We start from the raw sequence: 18,898 nt of genomic DNA, 5'->3' as shown, positions 1-18,898 counted from the left end.
CTATACACACGAATATATACTGATATAACATCCAAATCAACGTACACAATCGACTTGGTTTTGTTAATATAGTTAATCATTACATCTCTTTGCATTCCACTAGATATGTTAGTAGCTTTTATTGTGCATGTGAACATGAGGATATAGAAATATATTTCTTTGCAATTCCACGGTGCTTTATTGGCCTAAATATCCAAACTTTAGTTACAATTATCAGTCACGATCAACTTTGACAAATTCAAATTGTCAAGTTGTTTCCTTGGATCATCTTACTCCTTGTGGGAGGGTGTTTATTTTTTGGATCATCTTACTCCTTGTGGGAGGGTGTTTATTTTTTAAACATTCCAAGCTTCTTAGTTTGGCATCATATCATATATGTATTAAACCAGTAATGTGTCAATTCTCCTTTTTTCTGTTCGTACATAGGTGATGCATGTAGTCGAGCTTGATGACATTCTAAACAAACATTCAATTTGAGTTACTATTTAGCTATGTTAAATTCAAATGTAAGCTATAAAAGACCTTTATTAAGTGTAACCCGAGCTACGCACGGGTATTGTTCTAGTTGACTTGTTTGTATATGGTATGTTTAGGAGGATGGTATGTTTTTGGTGTAGCCGGATACACCGGGGTGACGTGGGGGCAACTCCAGCCCGACGACACCTCACTCCCAGTTAATCTAAATGGATTTACCTTTCTTGACATTTTACCAAACAGATCAAAGACAAACTCATGGATTAAAAACTGTGCATTAACAAAATTAATACTACCAAGACATTTAACATTAATGTTTCACCAGAAATATGCCTTTGGCAAAGAAAAGCATACGTCGTATCACTCACGACCCCGTAACCTCTTTATTTACCTGGTTATCTCCAACAATCTCGCCAATAAGTTTGTTGATTGAATTTCCTCTGGCCTACACGATCACACAACAAATGAGATAAAAGAAGGGATTGTGGATGAAAGCGTACAAATATATACATACTCCTATAATCTTACCATATCCAGTCCTTTTTTAAGAAGAATAACTAACACTCTGAACCATCATCTAGTAAACAAATTATCCTTTTGACAAAAATATGAAAAATGAAGCTTACCCATCTTCAGGTACAATGACTCAAACTATTCATAGATCTTTAGAAAAATGATCAAGACTTTAAATCACAAGCATGGTTTTTTGTTTAATGTCTTCTGATAATATAATATATTGTTAAGTCCTTCAAACAAACTAACAGTGTCTCAAGAGTCGAGTCAAAGTTTGTTTGACTGCAAAACAATTCAATTATGAGATTATTAGAAATCGATATAGCACAGGCTAACTTCTTTGGTACTACCCTTCCTTACCTTGACACCGATTGCCATAGCCGTCTTCAAATTCACCATTTCACCTAACTTGAAAGATCCCCCTTTCTTATCTTTAACAAAGATGACTGGCACTTCCCTAGATGAGGCCAGGCTCGGCAGGTGCTTCGTAAGCCCTCGAGGATTGCAGTCTGTAGCTATAATTATGGCCTGTAATGTAGAACAACAACTTTTAGTTTAGTTATTATAGAAGAACTTCCAAGGTTTGAGATAGAAAAAAAAAACACCAGTCCGTTTTCTATATTGGGATAACACACTTTATTTGTACTTATAACAAAGCTCAAATTTTAAAGTTCAGAAAGAAATTATAATATCTCAGCCTTTCAAAAATTTGATTCAAGGTGGCGTGAGCTGCTTTACCCTGCCAAAATAATAAATTTGAAACTAAGGTGTCAGTATTTAACCCTGTTGACCTTCTATAAAGTTCAAAATTTAATCCTTTATGTGAGTGCAAATGACATTTGTTCCCCATAACAGAAATCAAACATTCAAACCAATGGCTATTAATACATATGTGACTTTTCCTTACATAAATATGAACAATGGAAGTACCTGCATTTGGATGGGAGGAGATTTGGAATTACGACGGCTGTAAGTAGCATTTTGTGGAATAGAGCTTATAGATCCAATAAGAGGCGGCATCCGTTCAAGCACACGGGTCACATCATTGACACCAATTGAAAATTGTTGCTAATAAGTAACATGACATAAACATTATCAGCCATAGTGGAAAAAACCAATAAACAAAAGTTCAAAAAAATAAAATCAAATCAAAAGGTTATAACCTTCAGCCAAATTTTATGAGTTAAAGATTCATCTGAAAGTCTGGCTACCTTGATTTCTCTGGTCCAAACACGATAAATAGTATGATCAGTTAAACGGCATGTACTAAATGTCCATTAAATACGTTTGACAGCAATGTATACAAATACCTTTGAATTGAGTTGACAAGATGAAGAAGACTTTCACCTTCAAACAAACTATATGAATACATACAACGATATTTATAATCACAATTATGTACACAACCTCTTATAGAACACAAATTGCATATAAAAGAAATGGAAAATTACTTTGCCTGTTGCGGAATGTAGTCAGAAGAGGCTTTCTGAGGCAATACGACCGAATTTTTGTTATTTTTGTTAATCCGCATCATGCATCAATCGGCAAAAAGATTCTAAGACGAAAGGGTTGAAGCAACATTCTGTTACTCTAACAGCTTGAAACCAAACAAAAATATGTGCAGCTAATAAAAGGCATAAAAAGCAAATGAGGTTTTCCCAGGTTACCAGAAAAGGGTGATGCTTTTCAGCTCAAATGTATAATATAATATTTAGCTACTCGACCTCGGAGATAGGGAATCTATAGAAGCTCAAAATCTTTGTCTATCACAAATCAGCTTAAAAGGGCTACTAAATAAGCTATGTCATATACCCCCAAAATCAAGTAACTTTTTTTAGTACAAATATATTTCATTAAGGACTAATATTAACAAGGGAAATATATTTCAAAATTTTAACTGTGTGGACTTATAAAGTAATATAATAATATATATAGATATAAATACATGAAGAAGAAGAAGAAGAAGCAGGGGAGATGGGTGTACCTACTGAGACTGAGAGCGGTGGCTGAATTCAAGGCGACGGTTGCAAGCGGCGCAGATTGTTTGTTATAATATTAAGCTTTTGAGTTAGTTTCATTACATTCCCCTGATTATACTATATTATCAATTTTGATCCTTGTGTTTTTTTTTCTTTTTTTCATTACTTCGGTAGAATTGCACTTTTGCTACCCTTATGGGGTGACCTTTTTGTTTAAGGTGTAATATTTGTATCACAATTTTTGTCACAAACGTGTTTTATTGACTTGTACAATATACTTTAATAATTATATTGTGTGGTAAATGTATCAACTTTTGTAATACGAATATTAATTTTCTTTTAGTTTAGTCAGTACATTGCACATGAATATATTTCAGTCTTTTAGCATCTAGAACAAAAGATTATATATATATATAGTAAAAATATATATATAATCATTATTACTACTATATTTAAAAAAATAAATTAAAATTAACGTGTTGCTGGTTACTTTTAATCGTAGTTCCCCGCTGTCAATGAATCAAAGTATAACCTATAACTAGTTAATCATCTCGGGTTCAACCCGGGTATTTAAGTTAAGTTTGTTCAAACCTGGAAAATTTTTGATAATATTAGAAAAAAATTCAGATCAATATTAATTTAAAAAATGAAGAATTCATAGTTTTTTTTAAAAAAATGATATTTAATGTTAATGTTGATAATTATTCATTTATCATTGTATATATGTTTTAAAAAATATTTACATGTGGAGGGATGAAAAGTTAAGATAGCTAAAGGAAATAAACATATAATTTAGGGGAAAAAATGAAAACAATGAAAAAATAAAAATGCAAAAATTTACGATGTCACATTCTTTTAAAAGTTGTGCTAGCAAAGAAGCTAAGGCTTGCCACTTCATTCTTTTTCCAAAAATAATCTTGAAAACAATTTTGTTTTATTAATATAAGAGATTGTTACGTGATAAATTGGTAAGTACGTTGATTAGTAGGCGAAAATTAAATCACGTTGTTAGTGTGCATCTAAAAAACAAACGAATGAATATTTAAAACTATACGGCTGATTACTCTTTTCCTGATTCATTTGGTGCTTTTTAATTCTAGAGAAAATATCACAAATGGTCCATCTGGTTTGTTATATTCGCATTTTGCCCCCTGTGTTTTTTTTTCCGTTGCAAATGGTCCTTTAAGTTTTCATTTTCGTTGCCAGAAGTCCCTAACACTAACTTCTGTTAATTTTAGCCGTTAAATCCGCCATATGCATTTCATGTGAGGGTATAATCGTCCTTTTAACAATCATAGGGACTATTTGTGATAATATTTATTTAATTTATACTCTGCATCAATATATATATATATATATTATATACACACATGTATTTATCAATATCTCCATCAAATTTCTATCCTTTCTCACCAGATAATCAAACCCAAAAAAAAAACCCAAGAAGTAATCAAACATTCAAACTCACAAAAATCCAACCAAAATTTCAATTAATCAAACCTTATTCCTTCAGATCCCATTTCCCTTTAGAGATGATGGTGAAGGATTGGGTAGATTCAAAAGATCATGGTGATTGATGATGATGGTGGGGCGATTGAAGATGAAGGTCATGGATTGGGTATATTCGAAAAACTTTCTCATGTACAGCGCCAAAGACTTTTTTGGGTTTGATGGAGATCCGCCAGCTAGTTTGGCCGGAAAAAGGTGCGGCCGAGTTTTGAAAAAATCTTGGGTTTTCTAATTCTGGACCATGAGGTATGAACAACAAAAAGAAAAACAGACTTACACTTTCATATGTTTGAAAGATATTTGTTGAGATTATTTAGTGGGTATTTGTTTCCCCAAATTTTCATTCTCTCTATGTATTTGTTTTAGTGTGTTTATATGTGTATATATATTTATACACAGTTTGTTTCAGATGGTGTATGGTGGATCTCAAAAGTAAAACATTGATATCAAAGGTAGGGAAGAATGGGTTAGAATTGGGGGTAACAAGTCATTCAATGTACAGTGTTTTGTGACAACAAAGATAAACAATTATCTATCTTTTATATTTTAAATCAAGTAAGACCATCAATAGTTTTATATTGTGCTTCGTAACTTATGTGTTTTTATTTTCTTATTGTACACGAGACCCACAAATATAAATTGATGCATTTCTTTGTTTTTTGGAAATATATAATTATGTATGTATTTGTTGAGATGATATATTTAGATAGATTAATAAAAAAGGTGAAGATTGTGGAGAGAATAAGAGAAAGCAGGTTAGAAGGAGGAGGAAGAAAAAGGAAGGAAGGAAAGAGGAATGGTGTATTAGATGTAAAAGACTAAAATACCCTCATGTGATCTGCACATGGTGGATTTAACGGCCAAAATTAACAGAAGTTAGTGTCAGAGACTTCTGTCAATGAAAATGAAAACTCAAAAGACCATTTGCAACGAAAAAAAAACATAAGGGACAAAATGCGAATATGACAAACCAGAAGGACTATTTGTAACATTTTCTCTAAATTCTGATAAATGATGTGGGTGAATGGTTATTTTGGAAAACTGAAGTAATCGACATTTTGCAACTTATGTATCAACAAGGCCTCTTCAATTCCTCTTCAATTCGTACACGCAAACATGTTGTTGGGGTTACATGTTTTATGAGAAAAGCAATGACATTGACAACGATAAGAAAACAATATCAATCATCGGAGAGAGCAATTAAGTTGCACGCATATGCATAAAATATATCATCACATTATAATTAAAAAAAAATAAAATTCCCCGTATATAAATTATCCATATCTTTTTCTTATATGTTTAAAATTTGTAATTCGTACTTAGAATTCTGTATAAAATCTTTATATATATAAAAGAGTAGAGACAGTCAAAACAAATAAGCAGTATGCATCCTTTGTTGGGTACTCGCGCAATATAGCAGCGGTAGTGGTGTAGGTGCGTTGATCATCTATAGGGTGGCGGCATCGATGAGTCTAGATTGGTATTAAATGCAATTGATATAAATGTGATGGTAGATATATATTAAAAGATAATGGTTTAAGCCTTAAGATGTAAATTAGTTAATTAAACGTAAGAGAGTAATTTGGTAATTTTTTATAACGATAAAGATTCATTAAGAATAATATGGTGATTTTGAATATCCTTATTCTGCACATTATTTCCAAAAGCGTGGGTTAATTTTTATACAATGATAAAAAAAAAATCGCACTTTCAACTTTTAAGTGTCTAGGATTATATAATAAACTCACTTAAAAAATTAATTGTACCATCAAATGACTTTGAAAAATAATTAATCATTCTAATTAAATAACCTAAAAATTTGCTAATCATAAGATGAAGATAAATGACAAAATTAAGGGATACAAATAGGAATGAAAATTAATGATTCACATGTCACAATATTATGGTTTTAAAAGGGTTTTTAAGTTAATTTTAAGAAGATATATCATTTCCCAATTACTTTACATAAGAAATAATGTGAAAAAATTACATGCTAAAAGATAAAATTTCAACCTTATAATGTGTAAATAATTTGATATTTATTCATACCATAATAAAAATTTGATTATTTTTTTATAACTTATAGTTATCAATTTATCGGAGATAATCACAAAATTTATTTCTAACAATCACATCTAGCTAATATGACTAGTATGTGATCTAATCTATACTTCTATATTACTTATTAAAAAAAAACTATTCTTGTTGAAAGTTATATGAATAAATGTCCAAAAGGTCCCCCTTATATATATTATGTAATATTTCCACCTAAGACTCTTGAAATTTTCACATACACTATCTCCTTAAATTGATGATTAAATTGCATTATCAATCCTTTATCTTTTAACATATCTACATTAACCTTTTAAATATATTAATTTACATCAATTATTTACACAACTCGACGTCATCTCCACCAACCGTCGTCCCATCACCACACCGTCACTGATCATCGTGACATTGTGCGGGCACGATGCTAGTTGTTTCTCACAAAAGTCTCTCCACAATTCAGTAGTGTAAGAAATTTTAAGGGGTTAATAAGTATGCTTCTAGCATGATTCTACCATGCTTGTGAGGGGGAAACATAATTCTACCATGTTTGTAGTAGCATTTTGGTTTTTCCCAAAATTTAAAACTATTTGAGGAAAGTTTTTTCTAAAAAACGAAATGTTAGAAATCCAAAAGTAGTGATACATTGTAATTTAAGTTATGGACTTACTTGTTGTTAAGTCATGAGTTGATGATTTCTAAGGTTGAGGGGCTAATTATGATAATTAGCATTGTTAGTTTGTTTAGACTTATAGCCCTCAATCCCTTAGAAATCAACAACACTTGGCATATCAATAACACAATTTTCATATCATTACACCTGAATAACACACTCTTGATCCCAATTCTCTCTCAACACACACACAAACACCAAGAACACACACACTAACCAAACGCCATTGTTGATGTGAATTCGAATGATAAAATCGTGTTGTTACACGAAAACATGATTCTTATTTATATATCGTTACATCCCGATCGGACCTTCCCGGTCGGACCTTAAGCTTTCTTTCTGTTTTTTGCTAACTTTTTTATGAAAGTGGATATTTTTAACCTTCAAACGGTATACATAATATAAAAAAAAAAAAATCAAACAAACTGAATATATAAATTATCATTTCTCCGTATTTATTAACTTTAGATTAAGTTTAAAAAAAGTAAGTAACTGCTCAGTGCCGCCTTCAGCGGTTTTGAGCCCCAATACCTCAACGGTGTATGGGGGAGGTTAAGATGTAGGCAGACCTTACCTCTACCTAAGTAGAGAGACTGCTTCCAGTTTCTACCTAAATGGTAGAAAAGACCCTCAAACCTTTGTATGGGATAAGGATCGAACTCATGACCTCTGTCTCCAGAGGCAAGGGTGACAAGAATGGTTTTAAAAAAAGTCCTCATGCTTATACAATAAATAAAAATAAAATATTACAAGAATGGTCCTTATAGATAGAGTTAAAGTTTTAGGAGACGATCCATGTTGACATAAAACGTTTTCTGGTGTGGCGTTACCAGAGCGATCCATGTTGACATTTACTTTGCTTAGTCAGCCTCCACGTAAGTAATCAAGATTTACAATCATGCTATATTAAACTTTTTATAAAAATGTTGGAGGTAAGGATTGAACCTGTGACCTCCAAGTTAGCATGTGAATTTCTTTGCCAGTTGAACCACAAGGAATTTTGTTTATTATTTGAAAAGTCACAATAGAAATACTATTGTTGTCTTAAAATATATATCGTCCCGTTAATTAATATAGCTAGACATGAGGATTTAAAATTTTTTCAATGTTATTGTCATTCAAATACTTTTAGAGTTTTTAGTAATCAATAATGCAAGCCAAAACTTTTGGTTATTTATAATTCAGAATACACAATTCTTTTTTAGTACGATTTATCATATAAATTTTATAGAAACTTACCACTTTCATCCCCAGATTTATTTATCATTTATATATTATTCAACTTAACTATGAATCCAAAGATAAAAATTGGTAGAGATATTGTCAGAACATGAAGATTTTTTTTTTTTAAAATACAAAATATGAGGAAATAGGTTTGCCTTAATCTAACAAGTTATAAGTGATATTTTAAATAAAATAAAAAACTTTAGAAATGCTTTCAAATAAAATGTGTCACTTTTTTCAGTTTGATTTCGTATTTTTAGTATGTAAGTTGATAGCAAACTACAAGTTTAATTTCTAAAAATCTTTCGTGCTTTTTAATTGCTGATTAATTTGATATGTTTTTGTTTAGCCTTAACTTTTATATACCCAAAGATGTATCGATTTAGCCGATGTCAGTTATCTTTCTTTGACTTTTAAAGTGAACAATTTTTTATGTGAGTTCAACTTTGTGAACAGGGGCCGAGGTAGATGCTGATGGACTTATTGGAGCTTGGGATTCATTTAAAACCATCTGTCACATTTAATGGAAACATGGCACAAGTTGTCAAGCGTCATGGAAGGTACCGACTCTTCGCTTAGATATATTCGAGGGGTCATTTCAATCCAGTTACTTATATATTGGATGTATCGAGTTACATGTTACATCTAATACATAAAAAATGAATAAAAATGTTGACTGATAGCAAATTACAATCATATGGAGTCCTTAGACCAAATCAAGTTTTAAGCTAGGTATTTAGTCACAATTTAATGGAGTTTTGTGGGTGATATTTGAAGTCATATCTCTTCATGATGTTTTGTTATAGGGACTATCTTCAACCAATTGGTGATACAATCAATCCTTGATGTAAGGTACATATAGAGATTAGCTAATATAAGATAATTTTTGATGTTTTACGAGCCTTTATGTTTACCATCTACATTTTACAATAGATTTCATTTTATCAATATTCACATATTAGCATCTTTAGTTATAAATTTCACACATTGGAACCAATAGTTTTTATATTATCAATATATCTTTACTAATAAAATTTTTCATTTTAATAAATATTTTACGTCTACATTTTAATAATATTTTTCATGCTTTAAGACTCGAATTAAGACTCAAAACCACCACGAAAACACCTTGAGTTCTCATCTCAAGATTCGAATCCAAGACTTTAAAAAAAACTCAATTTCAAAACCCACATAATAAATTTAGAAGATAACTCTAGAGAAGTCACCTAAATGGTATATATTCATAAACAAGAAAACAAATCCTGAGTCAATTATGATAAGATATTGATGAGCATCTAAAGTTGACTTAGGATAAATAATCGAACTGCTATAGTTTCATCATATCGATCGACATCCTTATTTATCGGACGCGTCACCTCATCCATTTCTTTTCTTCTAATAATAATATAGAACATAATAATAAATAATGTACAAAATAAATATAAAATAACTCCGTAATATTATATAGAGAATTATATTTCTGAATATATATTTGTTCCTCACCTTCATATCATACTCGTAATAACTACCTCTCATTATTATTCCTTCACCGCCAAAAAAAACAAAAACAAAAACAAAGAAGCATTCCTTCGGGGGGAAAAAAACGCACATGAAACAGGTTTTAATAATAATATGCTTGTTGTTATATACCACAACAACAACATGTTTGTTTTTGAAATCATCAGAAGGTGCTACAATTAGTAGACATGATTTCCCAGATGGCTTTACATTTGGAACCGCTTCTTCTGCCTTCCAGGTACCTTCCTTATTTGTCATTTTTGTTGTTTCCGGCCAGTTTGCTATGTTAACATGTGTGTTTTTGTGTACGTGTATGTGTATGTGATGATATACGGCTTATACGATGGCAGTTTGAAGGTGCAGTTGATGAAGGAAATAAAGGAGATAGTATTTGGGATACTTTCTCAAGACTTCCTGGTAATTAACTATAGACTTTCCTATAACTTCGATTTATATATATATTGAAGTGTTAGAATTGCAATCATAACGTAAATTAAGGGCCTCAAGATTTTCATTTGATTAGATAATGTGTTTAGAAATGTGATCAACTGGCAAAATTTTGTGACGGATTCAAACTAAAAGTCAATAAGCTAGTTTACCTTCCAAGGTTAGTTGTTGAGTTATAGTCACATTTTTTAAAAATAACAAGTCATTATTGTATTTTCAAAGCTAAAACAAAAATAATTTAATTGAAAATGGTATTCAGAAAATATATATGGTCCCTTTTCTTTTTATATATGAAACTTGATATGATTAGTTTTTATTAATAATTATTATGATGATGATAACAGGAAGAATATTGGATTTTAGCAATGCCGATCAAGCTGTGGATCAGTATCATCGCTTCAAGGTTCATTTTTACTCTCCAATTATAAGATAACTTAAGTTCTACTCAATGTAAGATCCATATTCTGGGGGATATTTAGGATTGCGTATTAACTTTTTAAAAACTTTATTATTTATATCTTTTAAGTAGGTAAGCAATATTAAACACTCTTAAGTCTTGACCTACCGTTGCTTATCTATTTTATTTCGAATAAATAAGTACTTAAAATTAAGTAGAATTTTTCCCAAGATTCCATTTGTACCATAATAGTTGACCAATTATAAGATGGATTTGTGTCCCATTTCGGGGTTTTTTTAGTTGTAACAATAACATTCCTATAAGAAATGTAACCTAGTATAGATCAGTACTACTGTTTATATAAAAAAGAGTATCAGCTTTGAAAACGCACGGTTTTTGGTTGAAAACGACCCAAATGGGAGTATGGGACGCAAAAACATCTTACAATAACTTTTGATGTATAAAAGAGTACAATGACTAAAACATGACAAATGAAAAGTTATGTTCGAATGTATGTTGTGCAAACTAAACAAGGTAAAAATGGTTTAACATGTTCAGACAGATATTGAATTGATGAAGAATCTGGGAGTGGATGCTTATAGATTCTCAATATCTTGGTCAAGAATATTTCCAAGTAAAGTTATTAATCACATGTTAAGAACCAATTTATGGTATACCGTCTATATCTTCGAAAGTGTTTGATCAACTAAAATGTTTTGTTGATCTAACCAGATGGAACGGGCAAACCGAATCCAAAAGGGATTGAATACTACAGTAACCTCATTGATTCTTTATTAGAAAAAGGTCATTTTTTTGTCAAAGTTATTGATAAGATACAATTCGTACATACGAAAACATAGTATCTGATCATGTTGAAGGGTTATTTATCAGGAATTCAACCTTATGCAACCTTGTATCACTGGGATCTTCCACAGATGCTTGAAGATAAATATGATGGATGGTTGGACACTCAAATAATGTAAGAAAGTTGAATACGTTTCAGATAAGCATCTGTGTATAGTGCATACTAAAAGAAGGCTTACAAAAGCTGATTTGATTTGCAGAGAGGACTTTAAGCATTATGCTTTCACATGTTTTGAGGCATTTGGGGATAGAGTGAAACACTGGATCACCTTTAACGAGCCTCATGGATTTTCGATACAAGGCTACGATTATGGTATTCAAGCACCAGGGAGGTGCTCTTTTCTCTTCCATTTGTTATGTAAGAAGGGAAAATCTTCTGAAGAGCCATACATTGTAGCTCACAATATTCTGTTGTCTCATGCTGCTGTTTATCATGGTTACCAAAAAAAATTCAAGGTACTTCTTCCCTCAAACATGACCCAACCCGACCCACTTGCTAATGAAATTCCCAATTGCTTTCTTCATTCTCCAGGAAAAACAAGGAGGTTTAATTGGGATATCATTAGATATCAAATGGTATGAGCCTTACTCCGATTCTGATGAGGATCAAGAGGCTGCAACTCGAGCAATGGATTTTGGACTTGGCTGGTAATGCTTTTACCATAACAATGTTTCATGAACATGGTAAAATTGTTATTTTGCTGGTAAATCCAGTTTCACTGTGTAACGCAGATTAAAGTGAATCAGGTTTCTTGATCCTCTTTTGCTCGGGAACTATCCTCTTTCAATGCGAACGTTAGTAAGTGATCGACTACCAGAGATCACCCCTGAGATTTCAGAATTTTTCATGGGCACCTTGGACTTCGTTGGCATCAACCATTATACTTCCTTGTATGCCAAAAATGACAAGACCGGTATCCGAAAATTCATAATGCGTGATGCTTCCAGTGATCCTGCTGTTATTACCTCTAGTAAGATACTCCAGTAAAGATTTATCAACAAATCATAAGTTCTTATAAAACATGTAGAAGTGTCAATTTCGAGCCATCTACTTACGAATGTGTCCGGTTTCGATTATGTTCTATTTCAAATATGTCAAATCATATATTAGCTAAAAGGGGAATGAGTCAAATGGGCCAAGGTTGTCTGTTGTCAAAGGAGTTGAAACTTGAAAGTTGCATGAAGTCTATTTATAATGCACACACTGCCTAAATCATCGTTATTCAAATCTTTAGAGTTGTCTAGTAATCATTAATCAAGTCACAGTTGTTTAATAAAAGGACAAAAGTGATTTACTAGGTGAATCTGACCCAGCCCGTTCTTACCTGCACTTTTTAATTCCCCGTTTTGACTCGTGACACAAACTGCCCCATTCCACCACCTATATATATGGGTAACAGATTTGTCTTGCAAACAAAAACTTTGCAAGAAATCTGAAAGTTGGAATTTATTTTTTCAATTTGAAAATGAACTTTAGTTAAAGAAGGACTTTTTACTGTTTGATAATTGTTCTTGTATGTTACAGCTTCCAGAAATGGGGAATCCATTGGAGAAACGGTAAGTCAGCATCTTATTTATAGAATCTTGATGTAGAAATAATACTCGAAAGCTAATGATCCACTCCATGTGTCCATCATCACTTGCAGGCTGCTTCTAGTTGGCTACGCATTGTACCATGGGGATTAAGAAAGTTAGCAGTATACATTAAAGAAAAATATGGGAACCCACCAGTTATCATCACCGAAAATGGTAAGTCACTCAAGAAACTTTTAAGTTGGGGTAGCCTTTTTGACTCAATTACGTAAGAGTAATGAATGGTCGGTACGAGTTATGTTTTACTTTTAGATAGTCAAAAGGTCGGGGAATCGAAAGTGTATGTTTTATGTATACAACATCAGAAATCATTATATCGAAATACTTGATTGCTGTTGTAACTTTCTTTACTCACAAAAGATTAGAATGAAGTTGGAAAACAAGTGCTTAGGGTAATCAACCCAGCCCGTTTTGATTAGCCCATTATTGTAGTCTTAAACTGAACCTATTGATGACAATTCATGCATATATGTCCTCCATATCATGCAGGTATGGATGACCCAAACAAATCTAGTATAAAGTTAGACGAAGCATTGCTGGATGAAAAGAGGATAAATTATCACAGGGACTATTTGTCGAATTTATCAGCTGCTATTAGGTGCCCAAACTTTATAGTTTGTCAAATAGAACCATTTGTATTCCTAATGATCTTATGAGCGCTAACTAAAAACCTGATTATGCAGGGAAGATGGCTGTGACGTGCGTGGTTATTTCGTGTGGTCACTACTCGACAACTGGGAATGGAACTACGGGTATACTGTCCGTTTTGGTCTGTATTATGTGGACTACAAAAATAATCTGACAAGGATCCCAAAGTCTTCTGTCAACTGGTTCAAAGGTGTTCTGAAATTGGAGAGTAATATAAGCTCATTAACAATATAGAAAATAATCATCAATATGTAGTATCATACCATTATACGTATAACGTTACAGAAAAAATATATTTGGGAGGGGGGGACAGAGGAGAAAGATAGAAGTGTACATGAAGAACAAATGAATCCCGTCCCCTAGGCGGCTTATCTGACTTGTAAAGTCGTACAGCACTTGTAATTGTTTGACATGAATGAGACTGATAACTCAGCTCGCTTACTAATGGACTGATTTGATTTACACTTTGTATCTAAGAAGTCAAAACAGTTGAGATCAAAAATTGAATATAGCTAAGCAGCAAACAGGTCAAATAAGTTAAAAGTCACATAGAAAATCAAGCTTGAGCCAACCACCTTTGGTTGAACCCAAACTCCATGAGTTAGCTAGCTACACAAGCCTTCATGAAGCAGAAATCATTTGCAGGCTCCACTAGGAAGATATGAGCTTGTATCTGTAAGAAAAGATGCTATTAAACATGTAATTTTATCTGTTGGAGCACAGATAACTCTATTCTGGCTGATATCTGTAATACATCATACTATCAAGCATATGTGTTTTATCCGTATGAGCACAAATAATGTAATCCAGCCGAATAGCTTTGATGGTAAGTTAACCCATAAAAGTGCAAACAGCCTGAAGCACTTTTGGTTATAAACCTCCTAATGAAACTCGAGCCAAGTTAAGCTCAGGCTCAGGGTAAAAAAAAAAAACAATAAGAATGCCAAGTTATTGTATGTTTAGGGCATAAATGTACTCAACTAAACAAAGTTTGGCTATGACAATCTCAAATTGAGCTAGCATAACTTGATAAAAAGTAAAAAAAATGATTCGTTTTGGCCTCACATAAAACCTCCCCAAACACTTGGCCAAAACATTGAACCACCAGCACTGGAAAACACCAACGTACAAACCATTTTCACTACTTTACCTAGACTGATTCTTCCATCGGTTACAAAGATGAAAATTCATGTATGTGAATGTGAGATAATGAACACCAGCCAACAACCAATATTCAAAACTTTGTATGTATTAGCGGAGAAATTAACTTATTAAGTTGAATCCCATAACATATGAACGTAAAGCAAAGATATATCAATTGACATTACAAGGTTCAAGCAAACTGTATAGCTGCATTCATAAGCTAAAATGGCTCCCAGCATTTTCGACAAATTAAAGAGCTGGGCGCTTAAGAACCACCACGGAAATCACCATTATCGCCAATCCCATTAAGCTTGCTCCAATCACGGCTTTCTCCGCAGATATAGCAGCAGTTCCATCGTGATTCACAGTAAATTCATCTTTACCTAAACCACCAAAAAAAGACTGGAAGGTATCTGATAAGCTGTTCATCATACCCACCACTGTAACAGAGATCTTCTGCTTAACGTCCACCACATACTCCATGAAACCTTTTCCTGGTCCAGATTTAGAATCACCAGTCTCTGAACTCTCATCAGACGAATGATTCACCATTGGGTCCGTTTCTGGTAAAACAACCTCTACATGTGGGTCCGTTTCTGGTAAAACAACATACACATATGATCAACCGATCAGGTATCGACATAACATAAGAAGAGAAGAATAGGGTCATCAAAGTTGAATGGTTCTAACCTGTCCTCTGGGTTTGCAAATAATCCACAAGATCGGCATTTTGCAGAACTGCATTCCAGACATTTGGATCCGAAGCAATTGAAGCAACAACAGTCTAAAAGGGTAATAACCAGAACACCAAATGTTACTATTTCATAGTTAACAGCTAGTTAAAGCAAATATATTAATATATCTATCAAAGGTGCGACTGGTCGGGTAGACTGGGCAATGTGTCAGAAAATTTCTTGCGAGACCAAAGTCTGCAGACATGAACATAGTGGACCAATAAATTCACATAAGGGTTCACTTAGTGCACCCAAAATCCCAAGAGAAAGCAAAAAATAAAAACATACCCGAGCACTAGGACTATCATTAAAAAGCCTAAACGCTTGCATTGCATGATTTGTAGGCGAGTGGGGTACCACATTTTGGCTAGCAACATCAGGCCCAGCCACCACATTCTCAGAATCCGATGACTGTTGTCCATAAGTGGCATTTGTAGACAGATAAGTCCTTAAACAACAAACATATGGGCACCAGATCAGTTGATTTCAAAGTGCACAATAAACCGACAAATAACATTAAAAAAATGCAATGATCATTGAAAAACAGTGGATGTCCAATGCATCCTTAGAATATCAACTGGTTGCATATCTTAAACATAGGCTAAATCAATACGATTACGAATGTATTATCAAATTTCTCAAAGTATTAGCATAGATCTAATATTCCTGCCATAATACAGTGTCTTTCAGATTCAATTTCTATGTCAAAAAACCATTTGAAATCAGTTAAAAATCATATCTTTTTATCAAATTTAAAAATCAACATTATAGCAGTATGAACTCAAGTAATGGAAACCTAAATATTCATTGAGAGCCCAGTTCAAATTCTGTCTAGATCAAACTTTCAGTTAAACACGATAACTTGAAAACGTATACTGGGAGCTGGGATCGGCTAAAAACCGGTCATACTAAACATGGTCAACTCGATCAACCTTCTTTACATAGAATACTTATATGAACACTAACAATTAAAACCTATTGTAAATTTGTGTGAACAAATAATGTTATTGGTAAAAAAAGGCATCAAATAGTTATAGGATTATCAAACACACAAAAAAGATCAACCTTTCAAGAAAACCGACTTAGCAAATCAACCAATAATAAACAAGATAAACTCAATCACAGTTTGTTACATATCAAACACTTATATGGACCCTAACTATAATCCTAACCTAAAAAAGATTAGAATTTTGGTAATCATAGCCCTTATATAGTTAATATGTGTATGGTGTATGGTTAACAAAATCCAAACAACTACTAAAGTTACAGAAAACAACCATTTTTTCGTAAAAGGGTCATTAAAATATCAATCAAAAACACAAAAATCATAAAAAGATTCATACTTTTCAAGAAAACAACAAAAATCCTAAAAAGGGTCATAACAAAATCAATCAAAAAACACAAAAATTCAATTAAAAAAAACCATACTGTTGAAGAGCAAATTTAAGATCATCAGTAGCCTGGGTAGCCTCTTGAATAGTGGGTACGCCGCCAAACACAAGCCTGGGCAGACTAGGTTCACCAGGGTCCATAAAAAGTTCATCTTCTTCTTCTCCAGCAAATTCCCAATCATCAAGCAGAGGCTTTTCAACACTTTCGACGTCATTCTTACTATTAATCACCAATTTTATATCCTCCCCTGAGTTAGCGACAGAAGAAAGCGCGGTCCGCCGTGCGACGGAGACAACTGGGTTATCTCCGCCGCGGAAACGGGTGGTGAATGCACCCATTCCGGCAGCCTTTGCCGCCGCTCTCATAGCTATCCCACCACCCATAAAAGAAAGAAATTGATTGTGTGTGTGTGTGTGTGTGTGTGCTTGGTTGGAAAATTGGGTCAGCAAATGTGATTTGTAACTAGCGACGATTGGGTTGATAAATTCTTTTTTCTGTTGATATATATGAGAATGTTTTGTATCTATCTTCTCCGAAAATATCTTAACTAATTTTGGAAACTTTCGAAAACTTTACTAAAATAGATTTTCCATTTCAAAAAATAGATTATATTTTCTTCTTTTTTAAATGTAAATTTGGGCTTAAGAATATTTTTTTGTTTTTCATATTTCCAATTTCGAAATAAAATTATTATGAGAAAACTTTTGTCTTAAAACCTCGAAGTTCTTCAGTATACCCAAAACAAAATTAGATGGTTGATTGAGTCATTAGATTAGGGGAATTTCAGAGTTTATCCTAACATAAATTTTAGTTTGAGAGGATACCTTTGGACAATTTTTTATTTAAGAGAAAATGTCACAAATGGCTCATGTGGTTTTTATATTAGTATTTTGCCTTCTTTATTTTATTTTTTTTCGTTGATAATCATCCCTTGATTTTTCATTTTCATTCTAAACACTAACATCCGTTTGTTTTGACCGTTTAAATTGTTCACGTACATTGCATATGGGGGCATTTTGGTCCTTTATCCCTCTCCCTTATTCTTCCACCTTAGTTTTGTATTCAATCTCTAAATAATAAAAAATACAAAACTATCTATTTAAAGATTAACCTAAAAATCCTCCTAAAACTATTAGATTGTGACACGTAAAGTTTTTACTCATTTTTTTTTCCTAATTTTGTCTCCTAATTTTTTAACATATTTTCGTTTAATAGTTAAAAAAGATTTTTAAGCTATTCCTTTCAGAGAATTTATCATTTCCCTTAATAACAAAAGCATACAAAACACAATCCTTACTAATCAAAGCCAACTCTTCCTATGTTAAAAAACATAGCAACAAAAAACCCATATTTATTTATATATAAAACCCCAAATCTATCGTCTATCGATCATCATCATCATGTTCATAATCTAACAAGTAACAACAAATGTATTTACATACATTATACATACATAAAAAAAAAACAAAGGAAAATAGATGTATTACATATTTGAAGTCGCTTCCCCACATGATGACTCGAGGTTATTTCTGCTGGTGTTGGTGGATGTCATACGTTGGGCGGTTGGGGGAAAAAAATTGATATCAAATATCGGGAACTATTGAACGATGGATGGTTTAGAATTGAGGGAAGTACGTACGAGATTTTTTATTTGATTGAAATACAGGGTTAGAACTGACAAAAGTAAAAAAAAATTCTTATCTTTTAGCAAAAAAGAGATGATGGTGTCTGCGAAGCTGAA

At 32.6% G+C, this 18,898-nt stretch overlaps 3 protein-coding genes across 4 annotated transcripts; 1 reads left to right on the top strand and 2 right to left on the bottom strand.

Moving 5' to 3' along the window:
• Positions 1-733: 733 nt before the first annotated feature.
• LOC122591250 lies at positions 734-3,038 on the bottom strand. Of its 2 annotated transcripts, none has more exons than XM_043763484.1 (7): positions 2,972-3,038; positions 2,439-2,542; positions 2,298-2,345; positions 2,151-2,208; positions 1,918-2,055; positions 1,348-1,515; positions 734-919 (listed from the first exon to the last, which is right to left on the bottom strand). In XM_043763484.1, the coding sequence occupies exons 2-7, from the start codon at positions 2,519-2,521 to the stop codon at positions 839-841; spliced, it is 576 nt and encodes a 191-aa protein (XP_043619419.1). In that variant the 5' UTR covers positions 2,522-2,542; positions 2,972-3,038; the 3' UTR covers positions 734-838. The 2 variants fall into 2 exon arrangements, with proteins under 2 accessions (XP_043619419.1, XP_043619420.1); XM_043763485.1 differs by having other exon boundaries at positions 2,199-2,208.
• A 6,938-nt stretch (positions 3,039-9,976) lies between these two features.
• LOC122591249 (putative beta-glucosidase 41) lies at positions 9,977-14,350 on the top strand. The gene is made up of 13 exons (XM_043763483.1): positions 9,977-10,177; positions 10,290-10,356; positions 10,731-10,789; positions 11,342-11,417; positions 11,516-11,587; positions 11,675-11,762; positions 11,848-12,103; positions 12,180-12,295; positions 12,395-12,618; positions 13,173-13,204; positions 13,294-13,396; positions 13,730-13,838; positions 13,924-14,350. The coding sequence occupies exons 1-13, from the start codon at positions 10,031-10,033 to the stop codon at positions 14,120-14,122; spliced, it is 1,548 nt and encodes a 515-aa protein (XP_043619418.1). The 5' UTR covers positions 9,977-10,030; the 3' UTR covers positions 14,123-14,350.
• A 771-nt stretch (positions 14,351-15,121) lies between these two features.
• On the bottom strand, positions 15,122-17,704 carry LOC122592747. The gene is made up of 4 exons (XM_043765043.1): positions 17,194-17,704; positions 16,054-16,213; positions 15,722-15,815; positions 15,122-15,627 (listed from the first exon to the last, which is right to left on the bottom strand). Exons 1-4 carry the CDS (start codon positions 17,538-17,540, stop codon positions 15,281-15,283), a joined length of 948 nt encoding a protein of 315 aa, XP_043620978.1. The 5' UTR covers positions 17,541-17,704; the 3' UTR covers positions 15,122-15,280.
• Positions 17,705-18,898: the final 1,194 nt, after the last annotated feature.

The sequence above is a fragment of the Erigeron canadensis genome, chromosome 3 (assembly GCF_010389155.1).
Source record: "Erigeron canadensis isolate Cc75 chromosome 3, C_canadensis_v1, whole genome shotgun sequence".
In the NCBI taxonomy this organism is placed as follows: domain Eukaryota; kingdom Viridiplantae; phylum Streptophyta; class Magnoliopsida; order Asterales; family Asteraceae; genus Erigeron; species Erigeron canadensis.
Note: the sequence above shows the minus strand (reverse complement) of the source record. Positions and strands in the feature narration are given on the sequence as shown.